The sequence below is a fragment of the Megalopta genalis genome, chromosome 9 (genome assembly GCF_051020955.1).
Source record: "Megalopta genalis isolate 19385.01 chromosome 9, iyMegGena1_principal, whole genome shotgun sequence".
Taxonomy (NCBI): Eukaryota; Metazoa; Arthropoda; class Insecta; order Hymenoptera; family Halictidae; genus Megalopta; species Megalopta genalis.
In genome coordinates, this window is record NC_135021.1 from 10,014,401 (window position 1) to 10,038,403 (window position 24,003).

The window sequence follows — 24,003 nt, forward strand, 5'->3', positions numbered from 1 at the left end:
TTTACCATACACGCATAAAGCTTATAATCTAGTGATAATATAATGTTCGGGTAATTGTTTAATACTATTTTTGTCGATCATTTTTATATATCGATTTTTATTAAATTAATTTTATGTTCGTTATATAGAAACAGTCAAATAGTCAGTTGAGAGAAAGTGAATATATGTATTTAAAAAAGATAATGTTAAATTACAATTTTAAATGATATATTTTGACCCATTGTATTTTCACCCTTTGATGAAAATAATGTCAATAGCTTGGTAATGCCTCTAAACATTTTAGGATGTTTTAGGATGTACTTTAGTATAAAACCTTCCCTTGCGGTGTTGATTGTAGTCGCACTCGATAGCCTCGGGATCGATATTTTTAACAAAATTATGCATCGGAAGAACGTATAAATCGATTTTTTTAAAATCCAAAATTAATGATAAGAAGCTTCGAAAAGGCAGCGATATTTACCTCTTGGAATTCTTGTAACAAACAGTGTTATCTAATCAATGTCATAAACGAAGTAGGTTCAACCATCGGAGAATTCTAATGCGTATTACATGGGTGCGTGCATCGAAGCAACATGCTTCATCAATTATTTATTCAGTTATGCTGCACGTAAATTTGAAGAAATTATTTTGGTAAAATATACGTTGCAATCGACTCGGAAACGTCAACGTTTTTGGAAACTTATCGCTGATCAATTAGCTCAAACCATATAATTGACTCTATTTATAATTGATTTCATCTCACATAATTGTTTCTGCTGATTCATGAAATTTTGAGTCTTGTTCGATTTGTTGAAATTCAATTTGAAACTTTTGGTCTGACACGTTACAACATTATTATGGTAACGTTTGGTATTGACTTAGACAGTCAAAAATTCAATTTTTTTTCAAACCATTGCTTGAGCTTTATTCTCTTCCCTTTTCTCTTTAAAGATTACGTTTTTATTATTTTCTGAATAACGTTAAATAACGTTCAGACAAAGAATTCCTAGTTAGACTAGATTTCAAACTAGAAATATGACGAAAATATCGATTTCTGTTTCAATTAAAATTAAGGATAGGATGCCACATTTTTCCAGATTTTTGTTCAATTTTTCTTGTTAATTCATTTTTCTGGATGTCTTTTGATGTTAATATTACCCTTCAATCTGGTAATAGCCAGATTCCTGATCCCTATCACTGTAACCAGTACCATATATTTGTCATTTATGATGCCGTTACTGTTGGATTATTTTTTTAATTCCTGTTTGGAATACGTGCTGATGAATGTTATAAGAACAACGGCCGTTTGAAGACTTCGCGAATGCTGTTATTTTACTGCCAACTCAGACAAAAGGTATGGTGTACAGTTTGTTTCATTTAGTATACACAGTGTCTGTCTCATTTGGCTTGAACCGATTATGTCTAACCATTCATTTACAATCTATAATAGATTTGGTTTCATATATAAAATACTTTATTATTGCAAATTATGAACTTCCTTACAATAACAATTATTTTTTCTCTCTCTAATCATTATCAAGCTACTTAAGTCAAATGAAACAAACACGATTGAATCTTAATTCTATTTAATAGCGTTGTCCACGATGAATTATTAAAACGAAGCATCTCTTGCAATATTTATAATTTATAAAAACCATCCTCGAGTGTATAGTAGACAGAATTTGTAGTTTTATTTTTCGTTCATACAACAATTTTTGTGTTTGAACCACTTATTAAACAATTTTAAATAAAATAATTATTTCACTTAATTACATATCGTTGAATATGGGTCTGCGTCATCATCTAAAATAATGTTTCTGAAATCATCCTCGTGTAAAAAACATATTTTGACGATACTTCCAAGCTAATTCTTCGACATGCAAATAATTTTCTCACAAAATTAGAATTATGATTTATCGTCGAAAAAAAGCTACAAATATTTGGATAAAATCTAGAACTGAAATGTAGTATACAGATTGAAAATGCAAATTTTATATTCAAGACTAGAAACAAAATAAAAAATTTTTAGTGTTCACTTTGAACCATGCTATTCTATACTTTTAGTTTACATTGCATGCTCGGTATGATCAGTGGATACGTGTGTATTAGTTAAAACACTATTTCACTGTAATGCATTTCTATGTTATACATTTCATGTAAACAAATGTTTCATACAATAAATAAAAAAGATGCTGTTTCAAAAAGTTTCAAACGTAATTTTTGCTTTCGCTTTCGAAAAGCGATCGATTTAATGCGCAGGATGATGCCCCACGTGAACAGGAATAAACAAATGGGATAATTGGGATGCAACGAATAAAAGCCAGACGACTTGCATTGTCATTAAAATGAATTAACATTTATTGAATCGAGACAGTGACACCTAACAGTGGTTCTATATCCTACTACTTACAATCTTAAAGGTAATCACAGCAACAATATTATCTCCATTATTCACAACACTTACGTAGATTACTGTCGCAATAATATATTATTCTCGATAGTAAATTTATTAATATTCATACACTATATTCGTTATTAAGAATTATCATTACAGATAATAAGAAAACTGTGTAACCACTTCCGCGTCACAGGTCGATCTACGAACGATTTACGGACGCGAGAAATCATTTCGATGCAACTTAGACTATCCATTGACAATATTTCATAGTACCGGGGCTCTAAGACGGAAGAACCTTTGCAAAAACTTTCTCCCACTTTTCCTTTGCGCTAAACAAAATGTGACAAGTTCGGCAAGTTCTTCCGCCTGAGAGCCTTGCATAGTACAGTCGCCTAACTGAATAATATTTGATTTGAATAGTGCCAACGAAATAGAAATTATCAATAGTTTTCGTTCGAAGCATTGGTATATACGTTTCCAAACATCTATTGACTCGATTCTTCTGTCAAACAAGGAGCATTATTCGCCAGACAGCTTTTCCTCTCTCTCTCTCTCTCTCTCTCTCTCTCTCTCTCTCTCTCCCGAATTCTCTCTGAAGACGCCATTTTACATTCTAATCGTCCGATCCGCTACATCGGTAACAATATCCACGCTCGCAATTGCCAAGAAAAGTCGAGGCACGGCAAAACCTATCGCATCGCGCAGACTACGGAAAAGAGACGAATCAACGGAACTGAATACGATTTGTCTGTAGGCGGAAGAATAGGAACTGAATATCGAAGCAAAGCTCCTGGACCTTTGGTTCTCGAGTAAGGTGTCAACGAGGAAGTGGTACATACGGATCCAAAACGAAGTGTATTTTGAAACGGAGGCCCTCGAACGGTTGAGGGGCCAACGTGTGTGCTATACCGCCCGGAGATTCTCTTCCCTATCGCGGCTAACTTTGTTTCAGTTTTCTTCCAAAAATATAAATTTACTAATGTACAGTCCCCGTTCATCGTGTACGTGTGTGCATTATGCGTGCGTTGCTCGCGTAGAAAAAACGTTTATATACGGATTTTGTACACCTAAGTCGCCGTTATTCGGTCGCCAGTATTCGCGGAATGCTGTCTTCCCGCGGAACCGTCCTGTACACATGGCGGAACGTTCTGCCGTTCGTTTCATTTCGTTCCGTATCGCGTCGTGTCCTGTCGTGTCATACCCTTCACTCGACACGGTTACACGAATTAACCCTATTCGCGACTGCTGATCAATCGTTACAACTCGGTCTCGCTTTCGACCGAGCCTTCGCGCGACGTTCTCGACAGACTCGTCCGGAAGTCCTCGGCGGGGTTCGTTACCCGGGAAGCTGTCCGCGCAGATCGGATCGCGGAAATCTACGAAACAATCGGCTTTGCTTTGATACATTCATTATACGCATGCTTTGGGTTGGCTGACGGTATGGTTGCTCGCGGAGGCAAACGAATGTCAAACGGGATAAAGAGTCCTGGAACGGTCGATGGCGAACGGCAAAGAGACACGGTGGCAGAGTATCGTTGGAGCCTGATTGAACAGTGCGTCAGGTACGTACCGACGACAAAGTTTAATCGACTAGTGCGCCAACGAAGAAAACGAAAGGAAAGGGGACGAGATCGGCATCCGCGACAACATGTCGCAAACACCGTTTAGCGAGCCTTCGCGGTTGCGAGACACAGCGAAACTATTCGTCACCGCGATCGGAACGTTAGGATCTATTTACTCGAGGTTCGAAGCTGTTTCCGAAATTTCTACAAATCAAATTCATCTGGAATCATATGTTTACGGAAGTTACACTTTTCGGTAAGTTGACAACTTTAGACGAGTTAAATGTAAATACAGGTTCTTCCCTCAAAATTAATCCTTTCGTTGATCGTATCCACCTTTTTGCGAATGAAATTCACTTATTCGTAATTATTTGTAATGAAATTTATGTCAAATTAAGCGACCGAACGACACTTTATAAATAATTATTGAGAATTGATGAAAATTAAATATTTCTAACGAGATTTCTATTACTGTGTAAACAAGCAAACAAATTCGTATCAAATTTAAAGATTTAATAAGAGATGGTCAATTTTTACCTTTGTAGAAGGGTTAATTTTATTTGCAAAAAGGTGACTTTGATTTGCAGATAGGTGAATGCGATCTACAAAAGGATTGATTTGTAGTGCAAAGCCTTTATGCATCGGCATATTCTCCAATCGTGAATTCCATCGAAGATGTTTTTTTAAAAAATTGAATTATATCAGAGAAATATGCTGATAGGTCCTTTAAATCATGGACATTTGATGAATAAACATGAATGCATATATGTATATAGCATTACCAACAGTCGCGGAAGAATCATTACAGATTATAAGCTACATTTTTATTATTAAGTTCATATAACGTTGTTACAAAATTGTATTGTTACTCGACCCGTGAATTTCCATTGGATTTGATTTTCCTCCCAGAAATTTAAGCCAACGAATTTGTAGAAAAATTACATTTACAAATACCGTACTTGGAGTGCGAACGCTACATTCTGTTTAAACTTGATTACAATTGGCTGCTGAATTGCCCGCAATGAATCGTCTAATAAACGATTTGTAATATCCTTCCATTATGCTGCTACTCCAGGATTGAAGCGAATGAATTTACAACAGAGTACCTCTTACCAAAGTCAACGCAATCGCGTGGAAATGTAAATGTGGAATCTAGTTTAACAATGAGTTACGTGTTCCCAGTTTTCGTTTTCTTTTTTTTTTGTAAATTTACTGTATCTAATTTAACAGTGAGCTTTATTTATGTTTCTCATTTAAATTGGCACGCCATTGTTTGCGGAATAATGTCGAAGAGTGCTCAACGGACGAAAATTTCGCGACGTGGAGCGAAAGGTAAAAGTTAATAAACCTGTTTCACACCAAAAATATAATTACTGTGTGCCGCGTCGGGACAGAAAGTTTCGAATAATTATCAACATTGGCCGTGTACTTACGTCAATCGTACGAAAACCTCGAGTGGTTTGTGGCGCGTGCGCGTTCTCTCGTCACGCGGCGTCGGCGTTGGCGTCGGTGTCAGCCTACTCCCCTGTTTTTCCCTTCCTTTTACCGCTAACGCAATTAATTACAAATTTTATATCGCGTAAAAAGCCTTGTCTGAGGTAGTGCATATATATCAAATTACCCTGTACCGTAATTTTCCCACTTTCGCAACACTCCGTGCGTACTCCGGCCACCGGGAATTCGCTTTTCCGCGAAAACTGGTTTCGAGGGGCTCGATTCGTTCTCCGCGAAAGGAATTTTCGTACGAAAAGCTCCTCTTCGGCTTCGAGAGACGAAGCACGAATAATATTTCATCGAATTATCCGATAGTCGAAGACGACGATATTCGATGCTCGAAACTGCTCCAAAAATTTTCAGCTTAAAATTATTATAAAAGAAGTCCGTACTTCAAATTCATCTTTGTCAAACTAAACTCATCTGAAATTTGTTTTGACTTGTTTTGAATAACGCTAGCAACTACATGATAATTAATAATGCGGGATCTTGTTGGTCAGACAGAGAAGACTACTATTTCTACCATCGTGTTCTTCAACGATGACGTTTGTGAAAGAATCAAATGACGTACTTTCAATCAATAGTTTGGAGGATGTAATTTTGTGGCAAGTGTTATTTTCACAAATTGTTACAATTACTACGTGAATATTTATATGAAAATGCCATCAACGACTGCAAGAGAATCGTTGAAGATTAAGCTGTTATATAAGCATTTTATGCTTCTGAACAATAAGATATATTGAATTTTATTTGATTACAAAAATTTAAGAAATCGAAGTAAAAAATACTTGATTTGCAGAAACATGAATCTAATTCACAAAAAAATGAATTTAGAGTGCAAGCTTTGTAAAGGTTCTCATTAAAACAATTATACGAATAGACTGCGGATTTTTCTGTAAAATAAAATTACACTAATTGCAGGATGCAGAAACTGCATAAACATTTATTTATTTTCTCAATGATTTTAATGAGTTCCAAAGGATTTAAAATCTATAAATGGCTTTACTATATTGAATTTGATGCGTTGTTGGATATTTTGATTTTTTATAGATAGACTACGGATCTTTATGAAAATTTTCATTTTTTATTATTCTACAAAAATTAGAATCGACACTTTGATCGTCAAGTTAACAACCCCAAAAGAGTTCATAAAATAAAAATAATTTATTTAATTAAATCAAAATTGCAAAGTAAAGTTATGCGCTGTCAATCACTTTTTCATCACTTTTTCGTACATTTTGTGAATCTTAATAAAATTAGGAAATTACAATAAATTAAAAGTTAGTTTTTAAATCTAAGTAAACAATTCTGTCACCCACATATGAGTGACGCGACAGTCGAAGAGCTAAAGATTGCTCCATCAGCTAGACTAAGTGAGAAAAGTTTCGCAATTTATTCATAACCGTTTCGAAAACTGAAATCGGTATTACAACAACGTTTTAGCACCGAATCAATTGTAACTCCTGCACGGAGATCGAAGCTGAACTGGAGGTTTCAAGATGCGCGCCCAAAAAGATAGAAGCTAAATTGAAGCTTCTTCCTTCCGTAACTTCAATAAATTGAAATTGATATATCCACATTTTTGAGCTTTTACAATTTTTCTAAAGTTTCATAATTCCACTACTAATTTGACTAGTTTTAATTTGGCGAGCACGAACGCTTAATAAATCAGTTTTCCAAAGAACATGAGTACAAGTAAAAAATTCCCAAGTTCCTCTCAAACGGACACAATACAAATTACTTTAAAAAAAAAACACTGACAATGAAATGGATACGCACCTTACTATGTTCATCCGCGGTTTTTCATTATCGACGCGATTCTCGCTCTTTGAAACCATCTCGATTTTAACTGAACACGGTCCGTCTTGCATAACAAAAGATTGACGAATGAAAATTTCGCAGCGTTCGAACACTTATCGAACACGAGCGTTATCGGAAAAACGAACCGATAGTAGAGACGGTAACTGAGGCGTGACCAATTGCTGTGCCTTTGGTTTGCTTCCAGGCATAATTAACGTTACATTTATTCCATAAGAAATATTAAATTATTATTATTCTTTTATTTTGTGTATTTTTGAATAAACAATTTAATATACTTACTAGATAAACATCAAGCGAATTATACCCGAAAAGAAAGCAAAGACGCGTCAATTGGTCAACAGATCAACCAGTTCCACTATCCTATACCAAACTCAGAGACTAAATCGATCGGGATCCTTCGTTGTGTCCGATTGCCGTTGCGATTTCTGTTCCAAGACCCTGTCGGTGAAGCGTGAAACGTATACGTTCGGTTCTGCAGCGGCTCCGGGGAAACAATGAGCGAATAAATGTAGGCTCGGTTCGCGACTCGCGCCAGCGGGAACAGTAGGTTCTGCTGCCCTCTTGTTCGCCGCCGGTAAAATCTGCGATCCGCTTCCGGTTCAAGGGAGAACATCGAATATAGGGGTAAAAGAGTTCTGTTCGTATGCGTGTTACGTGTGTGCACGTTCTCGAGCGTGTATGATCTCTATGAAATGGTACAATCGAACGGCGTCGGAATTGCCGTTTCTCTTACCTACACGTATATACACCGTATCGACGATCCTCCCTAATGTACATTACAGTCTAGGAAGAGTAACAAATGCTATTTTACAATCATCTTTATACAGAATATCGGCGTTCCGTCCGCGAGCTATGGGCCGTCGATGACACGGGGCAGGTAAATGAGACGACGCCGACAGCCCGCCGCGTGCCTCGGAAACGATCGGCTCGCGAAAGACGAAGCTATCGTCGGACTCCAGACGATCGCGCTGGAACCGTTAGAATCGTCGTCTCGTTTATGGACGCTCGGCTGCGACGTATTTCCGGTTTGCTAATACCGCCGCGACGTCCACGGTACGATTTGTTTCGGAACGTTAACACGGCGATCGATGCGGTAATCCTGGTTACCAGCTACAGGTTGGATTGTCTTAATCTAGAATCGCGTTCGCTTGGACCAAAGGGTGTAACAATCATCGTGTATTCGGGGAGAAATGTACAGTGTGCGAATCTGTGGTCGGCATTCGGTATTCGACTACTTGGTGCTGAGTTCTCAAGTACTTTACGCTTGAATACTGGCCATTCGAAGACTCAAGATACTGAACGCGATGTCCGTGTACGCGATGTTGCCTCGGTTATTTGCAATGCGGTAAGTACGATTGGAATACTTCTGTTGCTCGAAAGATCGATGATCCGTTCGCTCCGTTTATTATTGGAGGTTCCGTTCGCTATGTGTATTCGATGTCGAAGCACTCGGTGCTCGACCAGCCGATGTTCGAATGCTCGGTATTCCGTACTCAAGTACTCAGAATTCAGTGTACGAATCGAATCGTTGCTCGTCGCGTTCTGAACACAAGTTCGGGGAGAAGTTCTCGTTCGAATACAAAACGTCTCAATGATTCGTGTGCTTTCTAGGATAAGGCTCCCGGCACTTGCTGGACACGTGGTTCTACCGACAAAAGAGGTTATTGAGAGGCTTTGTACGCGGGAAAGACTAAAGCTACAGTTCCCTCGAATCCTTCGTGAAGCCTGCAAGGAAGAGTGTCAACCTTTAACGGAATTACGATAAGTTAGCTCGAACAAATCTAGCGAGAGTATTGAATGCGACTGGTTTTTGAGTATTATTCGTAGAACGGCCCACTGGAACGAGACTCTCGCCGCTATCTAGTTCATGCTGTTTGGGAACTGAAAGTAAATTCTGTACCTTTCTCAATTATTTTCGCTCGTTATAGAAGCGACGGAGATCGTCGATTTTTCGATAAAAGAAAGCACAAAGTGTTGCACTGTTTCTAATTAGAATCTTCGCATTCAATTTTTCCTTTGTCAACGAAATAACGAACATAATCGTGTCTGCTTATAAAACGAAGTTCAACAGCAGTCGCTTCTCTGAACGAAATCGAGCGTTCGGTCTGAAAAGTGTTGTCAAGCGACGCCATAGCTGCGAGCGAGCTTGATGGCCGGCCTCCGAAAAAAGCCACCCTCGAGGTAGCTACAGAGGGAGCCCGTCTCCAGTGTCTTTAAATCCCTCCGCGGCATCTACTCGATTCTTAGTTGAACAATGACTTTGTACGAATGCATATCCCTTCCGTTTGTACAAATTTTTTAATCGCTGTTTCTACCTGTCAAGGTAATAATACAGTCGCGTGATTTCTTTGGTCGCGAGAAAGCTGTGGAACAACATATCACAAGCAGATCGACACGCCGGATACGATATGTAACGTATAATTACGATTCCAAAGGTTTCAGATCAATCTCGAATTTCTACCGTTTCCCTAAAATCGTTCAGGCTCTAGACGTTCCCGGAGTCTTCGAATCACTGTGGACCGTCCAACGATCGATTTCGGCGTGACGAGGCTTCGTGCGTTCATTTATACAAACTGTCGTGAGAAGAAAGATAATATACCCTGCGTGACCCGGGTCATGCGTATACTTCTACGACCTCTAGATTAAACATGAACCGAAGAAGAGCCATCGGTTCCCTCGCGACTCTCCTCGCTATATCGCGTGAGCGCAACGATCAGCAGCTCCGACGACGTTTTCGTTTCCGTACGCAAAGAATACTTTCCACCACGCGAAGAACTGGTGATCGATCCGAAAGAAACCATCGGATCATCGACGGACGCGTTCTCGGCGCGCCCTGAATTTCCGAACGCGTGCGTTCTCGTCTCTCGGTAACGAAAGCAACCGAAGCATCGGCAGCGGCCAGTCGTCGACGAAATTTGGCAGGCTTCCAACCAGGCTAATTAATCGAATTTAAGCAGACTCGTTAACCTTTTTTCGACTCCTGTTGCGTCGTTCGTTCAACGGATCCCCGGACAGGATTCTTTCGAACCCTACGTTCAGCCGTAACGAAAAGCGATTTCACTCGCGAATCGTTATATTCCGGTCAACTCTGTAATTGTTTATTCGATTGTAAAAAAAACGTGTACACATACAATGAAAAGTTTAGTAAAATCGAACAAAGGATCTCAGTTATCCGATCACAGGCGGACAAGAAAAAAATTCGATTTTAACAGAAGAAATTTCGACATCCTGTTGCAGCGTGATTTTTACACAGATTTACACTGAAATGGTCGAAATACCGAACCGTATTACATGAATTCGTCGATAATAATAATAATTTCTGATAGACACCGAACGATATGTATCGAGAGTAAATCAGAAGTAAAAAATCATCCAGAGCAGTCGAGCCGATTATTTTGAGGTGACCAATTGCTGTGCCTTTAACTTGTCAGGTTGTCCCAAAAATGTCTCGTAATCCGGAAACGAGGGTTCCTGAGCTCATGCGAATAAACTTTTTCCTTAGCGAAAATGCAATTTAGGGCTTCGTTTACTAGTAATTAACGAAAAACATTGACCAATGAGATGCGAGCGCACGAAGCCGTTGGCTCATTGGCCGCTCATTGCCTCGGCCGTCACGCACCAGCTGATCTCGTCTCTTATTGGTCACTAATTTCCGTTAATATCTCGTAAACAAAACCGTGGATTGCATTTTCGCTAAGGTAAAAATTACTTCAAATGACCTCAGGAACCCCCCATTTCCGGATTGTAAGAAATTGTGCGACACCCTATATATTTATCGAATAAGACGTAGTAAATTTTTAAATAAAAAACTTTAACATATCTTATTCGATAAATACAAAGTTAAAGGGACAGCAATTGGTCACCCCACAGTAACCGGCTCCACTACCTTAAGCGTCCAGAGTAATCCAGGGATTAATAAAAAAAAGCTCTAATCATAAGTCTGCGTCAAATTGAACCCGTAATTCACCGACCGGTGAATGAAATCTGGTTGACCGAAATACAACGTCTAAGCCGGATCGCTTCTTTCAATCCAATTGCTACAGAAAACGCGTCTGGAGATTAACACCGTCGTTAGGTCGAGTCAGCTTTCACCGGAATCGAGCCGCTATTGCCGATGCAAGCTTTCGGTACCGCGTCGCGCTCGATAGTCCCGCCTGAAACCCAGGACACGGTGTCCCGAGTCCGCGATCCTCTGTTTTCTAGCTGCAGCTATCTTGGTATCTTGGTCGCGCGATAAATGTATCCCCCGCGACTCGAGTGATCGGGGTCAGCGATTCGTCGGACAGCGGCGAGCCGTGATCGAGTGTCGCGCGCGTGCGCGCGCGCGCACGAGTACAAGTCATCTCTGGGAAGAGAACGTTCGGAGAGGATTGATCGGTTCATTCACTCACTGGTGTCGGAGGTGTGCACGGGAGTGGTAGCCGGCGTGTTCGAGGGCTGATGTTGCGTCGGCTGCGTTGGTATGCCAAGGGACGCGAGCAGCGGCCGGGGCACTGCACCAGGGGTGGCTGTCGGTGGTGGCGGGCTCTCCTGGCCCACGAGCAGGCTCGCAGGCGGGAACCCGAAGAGCTGGGATCACTGGAGCCGAGGCCAGTAGTTACCGGTCAGGTCTGGAGTTTGCGACGGGATCTGCACCGGCACCGAAACACCTGCCGATATCACACCTGGAACAACAAAATGCGTTTCTTCTTGTCGTTAAAAGGATCGCTTGACGCTTTCGCGGACGGTACAACTTTTATTGAACTATAGAAATGGACAGGCGATTTATTCTTAAACTGATCGTGATACCGAAATTTTGGTTAGTCACATTTCGTCCGAGTGCTCAGAGTATCACATTTTAACCCTTTACACTAGAGTGGCGACTACGAGGCGCCACTAAAACCATTATCCGCCAATGTCCCATTTTTGGGACATTTCTTCAAATTTCTTTCTTTTTAAAAAACTGCAACTTTTAAATAAAATACAGGCATTACGAAAGTGAGACCATATCACGTAATCCATGAAAGTTTTAAATCATTCTCAATTTAATTTTCTTTGTATTTTGGAATTGCGGCGGATAATGGATTAAAAAATGTTATGTCACGTCTCAAAATAATTTTATTAATCAAATTTGTTTATATTTAAAGAGCTTTTGAAAGTGTAACTGTTGTATAGGTCACAATATTTAATTTCATGCGCATAAAATGCAGTAGGTCATATAAAATGGCCAAACCGTGGGTCGGAAAAACTATTTTAAATTTTGCGTTAATTCTGCGTCGAGAGTGCAAAGGGTTAATAGTTGTATACAATGAGTGCTGTAGCATCCACATCGATACAGATCAAATTAAAGTGCATAATAATTTCAAAAAGTAAACGCTACATAAAATTGATAATATGATTTATAAATTTGAATGTTATGTCATTTTGCATCACAATGAAAATGAATTCTATAGCATTCGTGTCCGCGAACGTGTTAAAACTCTACGGAATTGTCGCTAATGACGCCAATGTCATTTTAATTCAAAGTGATTTGGATATGTTCTCAACCCGATGCTTGCGAAATAAACTTTCTCTTAAGGGGAAACACCGCCCTAACGGTTAAAAAATTCGATTTTTTCTTATTTTCCTATAGTTTCAAGAGTGTAGAATGTTATATCAAAGCGATATTTCGAAATTCGAACATTCAGCGACTGAAGGTAGAGTTAAAAAAATCTTGCTTTGTGCGAGAGAAAAGTTATCTTAAAACTTTAATTTAAGCTCTAATTTTTTGTATGCATTTAAAGTTAATTTTTTGAGGTGAAAACACCTGTTTTTTTCAAACCCCGACGATTTCTACAATTATTAAAATTTTCAGAAATCCGTAAGCTATATTCATAGACAATAGTTCCTAGTTTATGAATCAATAAAATTTGTATAATTGTAATCTTTATTGTACTATATGCGCTATATATGCGTATTACATATATGTATTATAATGACATACTTATATGTCTGTACATGTTGTATACATGTAAGTTTAGAGTAACACTGTTTTTTACAAATTACAATGTAGACATAATTAATTATTTGCTTCTGAAAAAATCATTTTTTCAAAAGAAAATGTTTATATTTCGAAAATCTGTAAAAACTTGCAAAATACCAACAAAAGTTGTGCGGCAATTCATATATATGTTAATGCATACAAGGTGTCCCATTTGAAGTAACGCGCTCAATTATCTCATAAACTATAGTTTTTGTTTCAAAAGACGTTACAACATTACCTTATCCTTAATTTGTTTTTTTTTTTTAATGAAGCTGTAAATTTTTATATGTTAGCAGTTAGTGCTGTTCAAGGTCAATCCATTGACCTACATACTTTGGCGTTTGAAAGTCATTCAAGGACGTTTAATGCCGTGTTATGTTTACCTTTTTTAGTGCGAGTTCGCGTTATGTTTACATCTTGAACAATTTTCAAAGACCAAAGTGTTATAAGTCAATTAATTGACCTTGAAATGCGCAACCGGGCACATGAAACGAAATGTACAATTCCATTCTAAAAAACCAAGGTCACCTTGAATTCTCGGAAACACGACCACTCAGTAAAAGTGTGCGTCAACTAAGTCAACAGAAACTTACGTAAACATTCGTAGACAAACGAAATTAATTTCCCCAGTAACTAAAAAATAATTCTAAAAAAAATTTCATGTATGATTTTTTCCATTTCTTGCCTGACAATTTAATCCAACAAATTTTGTTTGATCTCGTGTTTTACGCAAATACGCTAAAGATCAACGTAATTATACAGTCATACATAATTTGATAATACCTAAACATAGAAAATGAGTGAATTTTCACCTAAGTTGTGTATAAGGGTTAATTCAGAAACCCCCCGAACATTTTGTACAACCAAAAATATTTTTATTATTAGATATGCAGATTTTATGCATTTATTGCAAAACTAAGTACATCAAATATGAAAGTATAAAAGCATTTTAAACCTGTACTGGTATCCTGGAATCTCATGATTCCATAAAATCATCTACATATTGATTTTTACTAAAATATTGTTGCCTACAATTGTATGCACAAACAAGTTTTGGTAAATCTTTATGCAATCTTTCGGAAAATTCAGTACTTTGCTATCTTAAAGAATTTAAAATGGACAATTTGGGAAGAGGGGAATATGATTTCTCGAGCCTTGCGCCTCGTTTTTATAGTTGTCCCAAATTATCTCCTCCTCCCAAATTGTTCATTTTTGTTTACAAGCTGAAGGACAATTGAAATGAATGTACCGTACTGTTATATTATTCCCAACTGAATAATTTTAATAAATATATAAAGTACACTTCCATTGAACTCATGCTTCTTACAATTAACACCGATAATTTTTGCTTCGCATTTTCCACTGCACATTCTTCCGCAATTTCCTGTGCTTCAAAATCAAGTAGCTTGTCTAAAAAATTCCCTGCAACTCAACAGTATACGTTTACAACGTCTACAACCCAGTGACAGACAGCGAGTACTAAAACCCAGCCTCCAATCTCAGATCCGATCGAGCTATTTACAAAGTTTTAAAGACAAACGTTTCAACGCAATAATCGTTTTTGAAAACAATAATCTATCTCAGATTGCACCAAACAATTGCATATCGTGGAACATCCTCGCGCTCTCGCATAAATCCCGTACGATCCAGCCGCGACCGATCGACAGAACGCTCGCGTTCCATATCGATCGAAATTTCGCAGGAATCAAGCGAGCTTAATCCCGACTCATAACGTTTCCACCGTTCGCCGAGTATCCGGCGATCAAACGGGAACATGTAAGTTTCATTTTGTGGAACGGAGCAGCGTATAAATCATGGTACAACGAGTGAAATCAAGCGGCGCGTTCTCCGTGAAAACGATACACGCCAAGGGTCGGCGGGCGGGCACTTAGCAATGGAAACGACGACGGGACATCGTCGGTGGTGGTGACGGCAACGAGCGCGGTGAAAGTCCCCGGCGCTCATGCACGTAAAACGATTATGATGGATAAGTTGCGGCTCGTTCCGCACGTAAGAAGCGCGAGAAACGAGGGACAGGGGTAGGAGGAACGGAACTAGACAGAGAAAGAGAGAGAGAGAAATAGAAAGTAAGAGAAAAAGAGAGAGAGAGAGAGAAAGAGAGAGAGCAGAACGGTAACGGAGGGAAAAGCGAAAGGAAGAGAGCGAGCGAGCCGGGCGAACGGGGCGGAAAGACAAAAGGAATGCGGCGCGTGTTCCGCAGTATTCCACCATTCTACGGCGTTCCACTCCATTCCTGTAGGTACGCCGCGCACCCCCGTGTTTCCTCCCCTTTGGGTTCGCACGTTATTGAGCGCTCGCCCAGCCGAGGCGAGACCCAACCCATCCACATCCTCTGTTCGCCCCTGTATACCTTAAAGAGAGGAAGAGACCGGGGGACAGAGACAGCGAAAACAAGCCCGGCTGCGGCGAAACAGAGACAGCCCGAGAAAGAAGGAACAGGGGCTGCTGCGAGCAGGAGCGGCGGCGAAGAAGAGCGAGGGGGGATAAGGTACCCGGTGGGTCGTCCCTCCGCAGTTTTCGTTAAGCGAGAGGGGTCGAGGGTACGCGGCGCCGGGGATGGAGAACGGAAAGTTGGTGAAGAAAGAAAGAAGCCCGATGGTCGGTCGCGCGACGGAGAAAGTGCGAATCGGAGAAAATGGAAAATTCACCGGCTACGTCTGCGGTCGGAGGGGACGGAGAACCGCCGAACATCCCATTCTTCGATTCAGCCCCCCGGCGCCGAGCGAGATTTGTTTTAAAATCCTTTGACAATTCCGTGGACGAACGATCCACGTGCCGCGCGACAATCTCTCGACCGCCCTCGAACTTCTCGCCGGATTCGAACCTATACGTCCCGTGCCACCTTCCTGTCACACGTCGCGGGGAACAGCCGCTATACGTACACGTGCATAGATTGCATGTAAAGCGGTTCCCGGGTAATCCGCGACGGTTTATTTCGCTCTCGGCACCGGCGCTGCCGCGACAAGGAGCCGAACAGGCGGAAGTGGCTGCGAAACATTTTCTAATCCGCACTCCGTTCAACTAATTTTTACGTGGCCGGAAACTGTTCTGTTGCGATAAGGATCGTAAAATAATGGATGTGCACGTTGTAAGTAAGTTACACGCTTTATATACTATATATGTACGTTCATATGTACTTCATTGGGGTGTAAAAGTTAAATCTATGAACTGCGCATCGTGTGTATTTGTGTTCCTGTGGACAGTGTGTTAAAGTTTACGAAATGTGTCAGACTGGTAAACTATAAGACTCCAAAGAAAATTGTGAAGCTCTATCGTGTTTCTCAGTTTCTCAATGCCCAAATCATGGTACAAATTCCTTTTCTATGATCGCAAAAAGGCGTTTTTCCTTTACAACAATTCGAAAGAACTTTTAGGACTTAACTTAATACACAGCATAGCACTTTTACTGATTGGTTCGAATGCCATGCATATTGCGAGAAAAAAACATTTTATTATTTTTATCATTGCATATTTTTTAAGTACTTATTAAGTACTTATTTAAGTACTTTTTTCCATACTTCTTACAAAAATCTTTTGTACATAATTTCTCTTCGTACGAAAAATAGCTTGGACCCGGCGATATGTAAACTAGAAACACTTCTGAATCGTTAGGGTTAAAACAAGGTACAGTAAATTCTTCCAAATTGATAGTGAGATTATACGCCGAAATGAACAATTTGGGAAGACAATCGGCAACTATAAAAACGAATCGGACGGCTCGAATAATCGTATCTCCTCTTTGTCCTCTTTATCCTCCTCGTCTTCTCAAATTGTCCATTTTTGTGTACAATCCGAGCGTCAATTAGGCAGAATTTACTGTAATTACCGCATCGAATAATATCTATACAACAAAATTTCAAAAATTCAAGGATTATACACAGAAACGGCAGAAAATGTAAACCAATCTTTTACTTCAATAGCATAGATTGCCGCTACTTGTGATGTCAGTTGTTGTTTTAATTTCAGTTGTTATTTTGTAACGTATATGGTCAGATGATTAAACATTTAAACTCGAGTGTAAATATTATTAATTTACACTTTAAGTTATATGAATATTTCGTAAGCTTCGCTTTCCTTTTACCTAGATACAAATCTTTGGCCGAGTTCAAGATGTTTTATTATGAACAATTGAAACATCCTGCAAAACGATCTGATGAAAAAAGAAAATCGATCGTATGAGTTCGATTGCGTCCATCCTGTTCGTTTCACCGGTTTTTCGGACTTGCTTTGTTGATATTTACTTCAATCAATTTACAACCGTTATTAATTAATTAATACCGGTCCGACGGAAGTGGGTCAGTTTGTACAATGGATTTTATTGCAGCAACGAAAGGGACGAGCGAGAATCTTGTTACAAAGGTGTGGTAAATTTATTTGCGATTTTCCGGGTCGATCATAAATTCCGCGCGCGTTCTCCGCCGAAACAAAGTTTCTTGCGGCTGTTCTACGTATTTCCGGCGATGTCGTTTGCTACGGTAACCAGTTTTCGCGATGACACGCGCTGTTTTCCTTTTTCACTGTCTGGCCGCAATTGCGCGGCCCGAATCCTCGAGTGTGTGTAATCAGGCGGGTGTCTCAATGGCACGGTATAAGTACGTTTGAGCGGGAAGAACCTGTTCCCTGCAAACGGCATGGCACGGCGTCGGGCAGCGCGAACACGCGATACCAATCGTGGCGTTCCCCGCCCTCTCTGTCGTCTATTTAAACCGCGTGCCTCAGAAACGGAGGAGAATCTCTTGAAAAATGTGAGGAAGCGCTACGGTTAAAACGTTACTTTATCTTTCCGTAACTCGCTGCTTTCCCTGCACGGGCGTTAAAGATCTGTGCGGGAAGCATTAAATTTCGAATTATTGTAGGACCAAACTAAAAGAAAATTGGACGCATTCCTGCGACGATGAAACTATTACTTTATGAATCCACCGTAGACCATAAACAGGCGGTTAACGAGCCAAGAAACAGCTTTCGCTCGCGCAAATCGGTTCCAATTGGCACGATTCTTTGAGGTCGCTTTGAATAGAGAAGATAATGCATTCTTCGTACCATAAGTTCTTAAATCAATTCGAAGTGACCTATTACTACATACTTTTTACGACTATTACTGCGATGTTAATCTGAAGATCTAAGTATACGAAGTTATGCAATAATAAGCTTGACTAAAATGAGAAAGTATAGTTGAAGACTATATTATATTATATTATATTATATTATATTATATTATATTATATGGATATATTATTTTTGTTATACGAATATCCTTCGGATGATATTACTTCCGCTTACGTTATATCCACATTATAAATTACATGAAGATCATAGGAGATCAAATTTTTCATAAATACCAGTAATTAGTAAACAATGTGATTCTCGCTTGTGCTACGTATGGACCAGAGTTGGGAAAAATTTTATTCGATGATCTAGATAACAAATTATTTGAATAAGATTTTATTATTTGAACAAAAATTTATTTGAATAAGAAGTTATTTGTTAATCGAATAAGAATTTATTTCTACAGAAACTAATTCAAAAAATAATCGATTTCGATACAAATTATAGAATGTAGCGTTTTTTCCATAGGCTATTCATTAATTTCTTAATTAAGTTAATTTGTTAATTTTGACTATTCAATTTTCTTTCAAGTGCTGCATCGTTACTTTTGAATAGATTAATCATTGATGCATAATTAAATAATCTTTCTTCGGGTGCAAAAGAAGACGTACATTTTAGAATTCATATTTATAACACATATATCCAGTGTTCCAAAATTATGTTACTTACTGGTAATGAGAAGTTCCTGAGGTCATTTAAAGTAACTCTTTCCTTAGTAAAATGCAATGGTGGTTGAGCTTGCCTCTCAATTCGTAAACAAAGCTATGCTAAGGAAAATGTTACTTCAAATGACCTCAGGAACCCATCATTTCCCGGAAGTAACACAATTTGAAACCGTAGATAAATTAAAACATTCAAGAGTATTCACCTACTAAAATACTATTATTAACTTAATACTATTATTATCAAGCAACCATTCCGTAATACGTAGATTCTTGAGAATCTCCTTAATTTCATTTTTTTTTTAAATCATCATCTACCAACAGGTCGTGTCGATAATGACCTAGTTGTCGATACGACTTTAACCCTTTACCCTATTAATAAGCTTTGCAATGTCTGAACTTTGTTCAAATAAAGCTGTATAATTTTCTTTTAAAAACTAATTTCAAAAGAATTTGTTACATCATACTGATGTATATAATTTTATGGATTATGGACAAGGTTATTGTATTCTTTGAACAACTTTTTAAAAAATTCTTAGAATTCTTATAAAACTATGGTTAATTAGCAATTCTTCGTTCTTAATAATTTCCCTAATAGAACGAGACAATTTTTGTTTCTTGTACGTCTTCATTTACTTTCATTATTGGTTTCTGACAACAGAAGAATCAAATTTTGTTTCAATTTAAAAGAAATGAATAATATTCATATGAAATCTCGATCACGAATCTGACCCGTTATAATAGAGAGAGAGTTATAATAGAATAGAGAATCGAAAAATATTCACTAATTACTTTCAAGTTATTAAAGTTATTATTCATCAATTATGGATTCTTCATAAAATAATCAAACAAATAGCACGGATCGCGTAAGGACTCCAAAAACCGGAAAAATCATTTCATAGCATAATGGCCTGATGTTACTATCGTCGGCCGCAAAGAAACAACGAATTATGCGTCGTCCTTGATGGAATAAATGAGCCGTTTATTTTGAAAGTGGCATAAGTCACTTTGTTTTTAAGTCGATATATTTAAGGGTTTGCGTTTTAACACGTTTGAAAAATATGGATGCTAACTTTCGAGAAGATTTACTTGTATTTGTTATCTCAGGATACTGATATTTTTCTCGGTATAAATAATTTCGTATAAACATTAAAAAATCACCACTTTTCATTACGGTAAAGTGACTTATGCCACTTTCAGAATAAACGGCTCAAATAATGACAGAAATTTCTAAGGAGTTTCTTCTATTAGGTCATTAAGTACGAAATGTCCGATTATTATCTAAAGCATCATGTTTGATATCCGGTGTTTCCGATATTTCACTTCGACCGTCCTTTGTTTTTTTTTTGCAGTGAGAAGGGATACGCCATCTGACTTTCAGACGCACTCTTTTCTTTTTAATAGTCTATCGTATTGTCGTCCGAGGGCTAAATATTGTAAGCCATGGATAAGTAAAAAATTCGCGTTATTTTCGGATATGAGTTCCGTCGTGGAACTAAAATGCAGCGCGGACAAGTCGAAATGTTAACGAGGTGTTTGTCAGGATGTGGCTAATGAACGTACAGTACGTCGATAGTTTAAAAAATTCCGATCTGGAGATTTTGATATTCAAAATGAACCACGCGGGCGACCCGAGAGCAAGGCCCGAGATACAATAAAGCAAACTTTCAGTCTCAAATACGGACATTTCATACTTAACACGTTCCGTGCCACGTGTACCATCGATGGTACACGCTTGCATGTTTACTTAGTGAACTGAACAAATTGTTTACAAGAAATTTAGAACCGAAGAATCAATTTCCACCGCAAGAATGGGCGTTGATAAGTTTTTGTTACGTTGTTATGTGTACGAGAATTAATAATTGCACGTAATACATCAAGTTTTAGTAAAATATCAAAGTGTGAAGATTCGAGTAAAAAAAGCTCGGCACGAAACGTGTTAATGACTTAATATTTTGCAAAATTGACGAAGAACATTTCCAATATGCATAAGGATCGGCAGCCTAATAATTTCTCATCCGTGAAGCTCCCGTTGTCAGTGGTCTGGCGGTAGTGCGAAACAGTTACAACCAATGCCGTCGGAACTCGCGACCTTGATTAGCGCGTACTGGAGCGGCGCAGGCGAAGTAGGTACCGATAGACGCCTTTGAAGATTCAGCAGGAACAAACAAACAATCCTTAAGCGGAAACTCACCAGTCGCGGTCGAGGTCGTCGGCTGGTAGGGCGCACCACCTGGTCCTGCAGGCTGTCCGCCGGGTGTGGTGGGGGTTCCACCATGAGAGGTCGGGATACCACGATGGGGTTGCGAGTGCGCAGCAGTGCTGTGTGCGTGGGAGTAAGACTGCGTCAACGAGTGGAGAGGCTCGTGGAACACGTACGCCGGATATCCCTCGGCGCGTTGCTGAAGACAGCTTCCACCCATTGACCCGCCCAAGCTGCTTGACATCGAGCTGCGAACAGAAAACGGATCCGCGTCAGGAAACGGTAACCGGAGAGGGCCAATCTCTGCTGATTCCAAAGAGATTCCAGGAGGATCCATCGCGGAACGCGACTCGACCACTCTCGAGTGTCCAATAACTGACTTTTACGGGGGACCTTTTGTTTCGGATCTTTCGATAGTACTTATCTCGCTCTATAGGGTTTTCTCAGGGTTGCAATGCTCACTGTTTAGAACTTTAAGGCTGCTTCGCACAGAGCTGCTTTAGATACAGCCGGTAATTTAGCAAAGTGGCGAGTAATTTTGTAATTTATTGTGTAATCCCTAAAATTCTCACAATATCTAATATACAGCGTGTTCCAAAAATGTCTCGCAATCCGGAAATGAGGGGTTCCTGAGGTTATTCGAAGTAACTTTTTTCTTGGCGAAAATGTAATCCGCGGCTTTTTGTTTACGGGTTATTAACGAAAAACGCTGACCAATAAGAGGCCACCTAGCGTCAGCCGTGTTCACTTCTCATTGGTCACTGTTTTTCGTTAATAACTCGTAAACAAAGTCGCGGATTGCATTTTTGCTAAGGAAAAAGTTACTTCAAATGACACCAGGAACCGTCCATTTCCGGATTATGAGTCATTTTTGAAACACCCTGTATAGTTTAAAAGATAATTGAGTGCGTAATTTCGACACCCCGTATGTGGTATATAATTTACTAAGAATATATATTTAAGCACATTTCAAATATTTAGTTTATAATAATATAATATAATATATATATATACAAATATTTTTTAATTTTTGTTTCAGAAACCATAAGTTTTAAACAACCAGTAAGATTCTTCACGCATTTCTGACATACATAGAAAAAAGGGGTTTGAAACGAAAATTAATAAGTAATCATGTAAGAATAAATAGTAATCGAAAAAAATTGGTCAATTTTTATTCGAAAAAAATTCAAATTTTTTCAAAAATTTTTATTCGATAAAAAAAATTCATTCATTTCAATGAGATTGTAATTCTTTTTTGGTATATCGACGCATCTTTGTATACTTTGGGAAATGTACTAGGACGAGAATGAACTAGTTCAACCCTTCTCTACGGTGTTTATAAATACTTGCGCTAATGGTGTTCGGGTCGCACAGTTACATATATTTTCAAGCTTTATTATATAAAAGGATAATCAATATCAAAATCGATATAAAAATACAAGAGAAAGTAAACATTTATTTGCAGAATTCTGAAGATGATAATTAAACAAGTAATGTAAGCCTAATACAAATTCTGGGTCCTATAGATTCGAAACACCATAAAAGGATTATAAGACTCTGCACTATTAATCTTAACTGAATAATTTTAATAACTAGAAGAAACATATTTTTATTCGACTCGTGCTTATTGCAATTAACTTGTTCGATTTCAACGTCACACTGTGCGACGCCTTGGAAATATCTATCACCAAAGTAAAACTGTGGTCCCATAATAACGACCATGTATAATCTCTGGTTCTTTCTCTCTCTCTCTCTCTCTCTCTCTCTCTCTTTTCTATACAACCCGTTCCTTCATCTACGTAAACCCACAATCAAGATACCATATCTAGTATAGTACCTATATCAACGTAAACGCCGGTGATGATAATAATAATAATGCAAGCTCTGGCACACCAAAGAGAACAAAATAGAAAAAAAAGGCAAAGCCGCGTGAACGTAAAATAGTGATAGCGAAGGTCGAAGTTCAGCAGCAAGGACAGCTCGACGCTTGTGAGCCGGGCTGTAAAACGAAGATATAATGAGCGAATAGAAAGCGGTTACCTGTAAGTGTCGGGCATTGTGGCGATCGGCTGCGGTATCGACGAGTACATGGCGTTGAATCCGGCGTTTAAGGGTAACCGTGGTGTAGCAGGGGTTGCTGCCGGGGGTGCTGTGCTGCCGCTGCCGCCGCTGCTGCCTCCGCCGACTACCTGATCGACGGCTGCTCTCCTTTGGTTCCGTAATTTCTCCTCTCGACGCCACTTCGCCCTGCGATTACTGAACCACACCTGCAACCGACGCAATGACGGTGCTTTTGTCACGATAAGGGCGTCACTCCGCGCGATGTATTCGCATTATCCGCACCTATCCATCCTCGCTCTCTCGCCCGTTCATTCTCCTTTCCACTCGTGCTCTCGTACTTTCATTCCTCACCTCCATCCTCCCTTTCTCCGCTCATTTTTTCCCACCCATTCTCTCTTCCTCACCCTCCATCGCGCTCCGTTCCTCCCCCACCGCACAGCGGGGCCAAAGGCACCCAAATACGAGAAAAGGTTATTTCTATAAAATATTTCCGTAATGAAAAGTTAACTCGCGCTTAGTTTGTTGGGAATGCGAGCTATGATTTGGCACGGATTCTTTTACCATTTATTAGTAGACGGCTCTGATGCGACCAATCTCGAAATCGTTCCGTTCGTCGTTTATACTTATGTTATTTTTTTCAACTAAATAACGAGTGACAGAGTCAAGTCTATCTAGCATGTACTCGAATTACAGCA

The 24,003-nt window shown here is 39.2% G+C and overlaps 1 protein-coding gene across 3 annotated transcripts in view; it reads right to left on the reverse strand.

Annotated features, from left to right (window-relative positions):
- Window positions 1–2,313: 2,313 nt before the first annotated feature.
- toy (paired box 6 protein twin of eyeless) overlaps window positions 2,314–24,003 on the reverse strand; it is a 98,673-nt gene continuing 76,983 nt past the window's right edge. For 2 of the 3 annotated variants that reach the window (XM_033478397.2, XM_033478395.2), the window contains exons 8-10: window positions 23,288–23,514; window positions 21,239–21,495; window positions 2,314–11,918 (exon numbers count right to left, since the gene is read on the reverse strand). In XM_033478397.2, the coding sequence (XP_033334288.2) occupies window positions 11,830–11,918; window positions 21,239–21,495; window positions 23,288–23,514 (573 nt within the window). In that variant the 3' untranslated portion in view covers window positions 2,314–11,829. The remainder of the gene's footprint in view (window positions 11,919–21,238; window positions 21,496–23,287; window positions 23,515–24,003) is intronic. The other variant, XR_013034154.1, reaches the window with a different exon arrangement.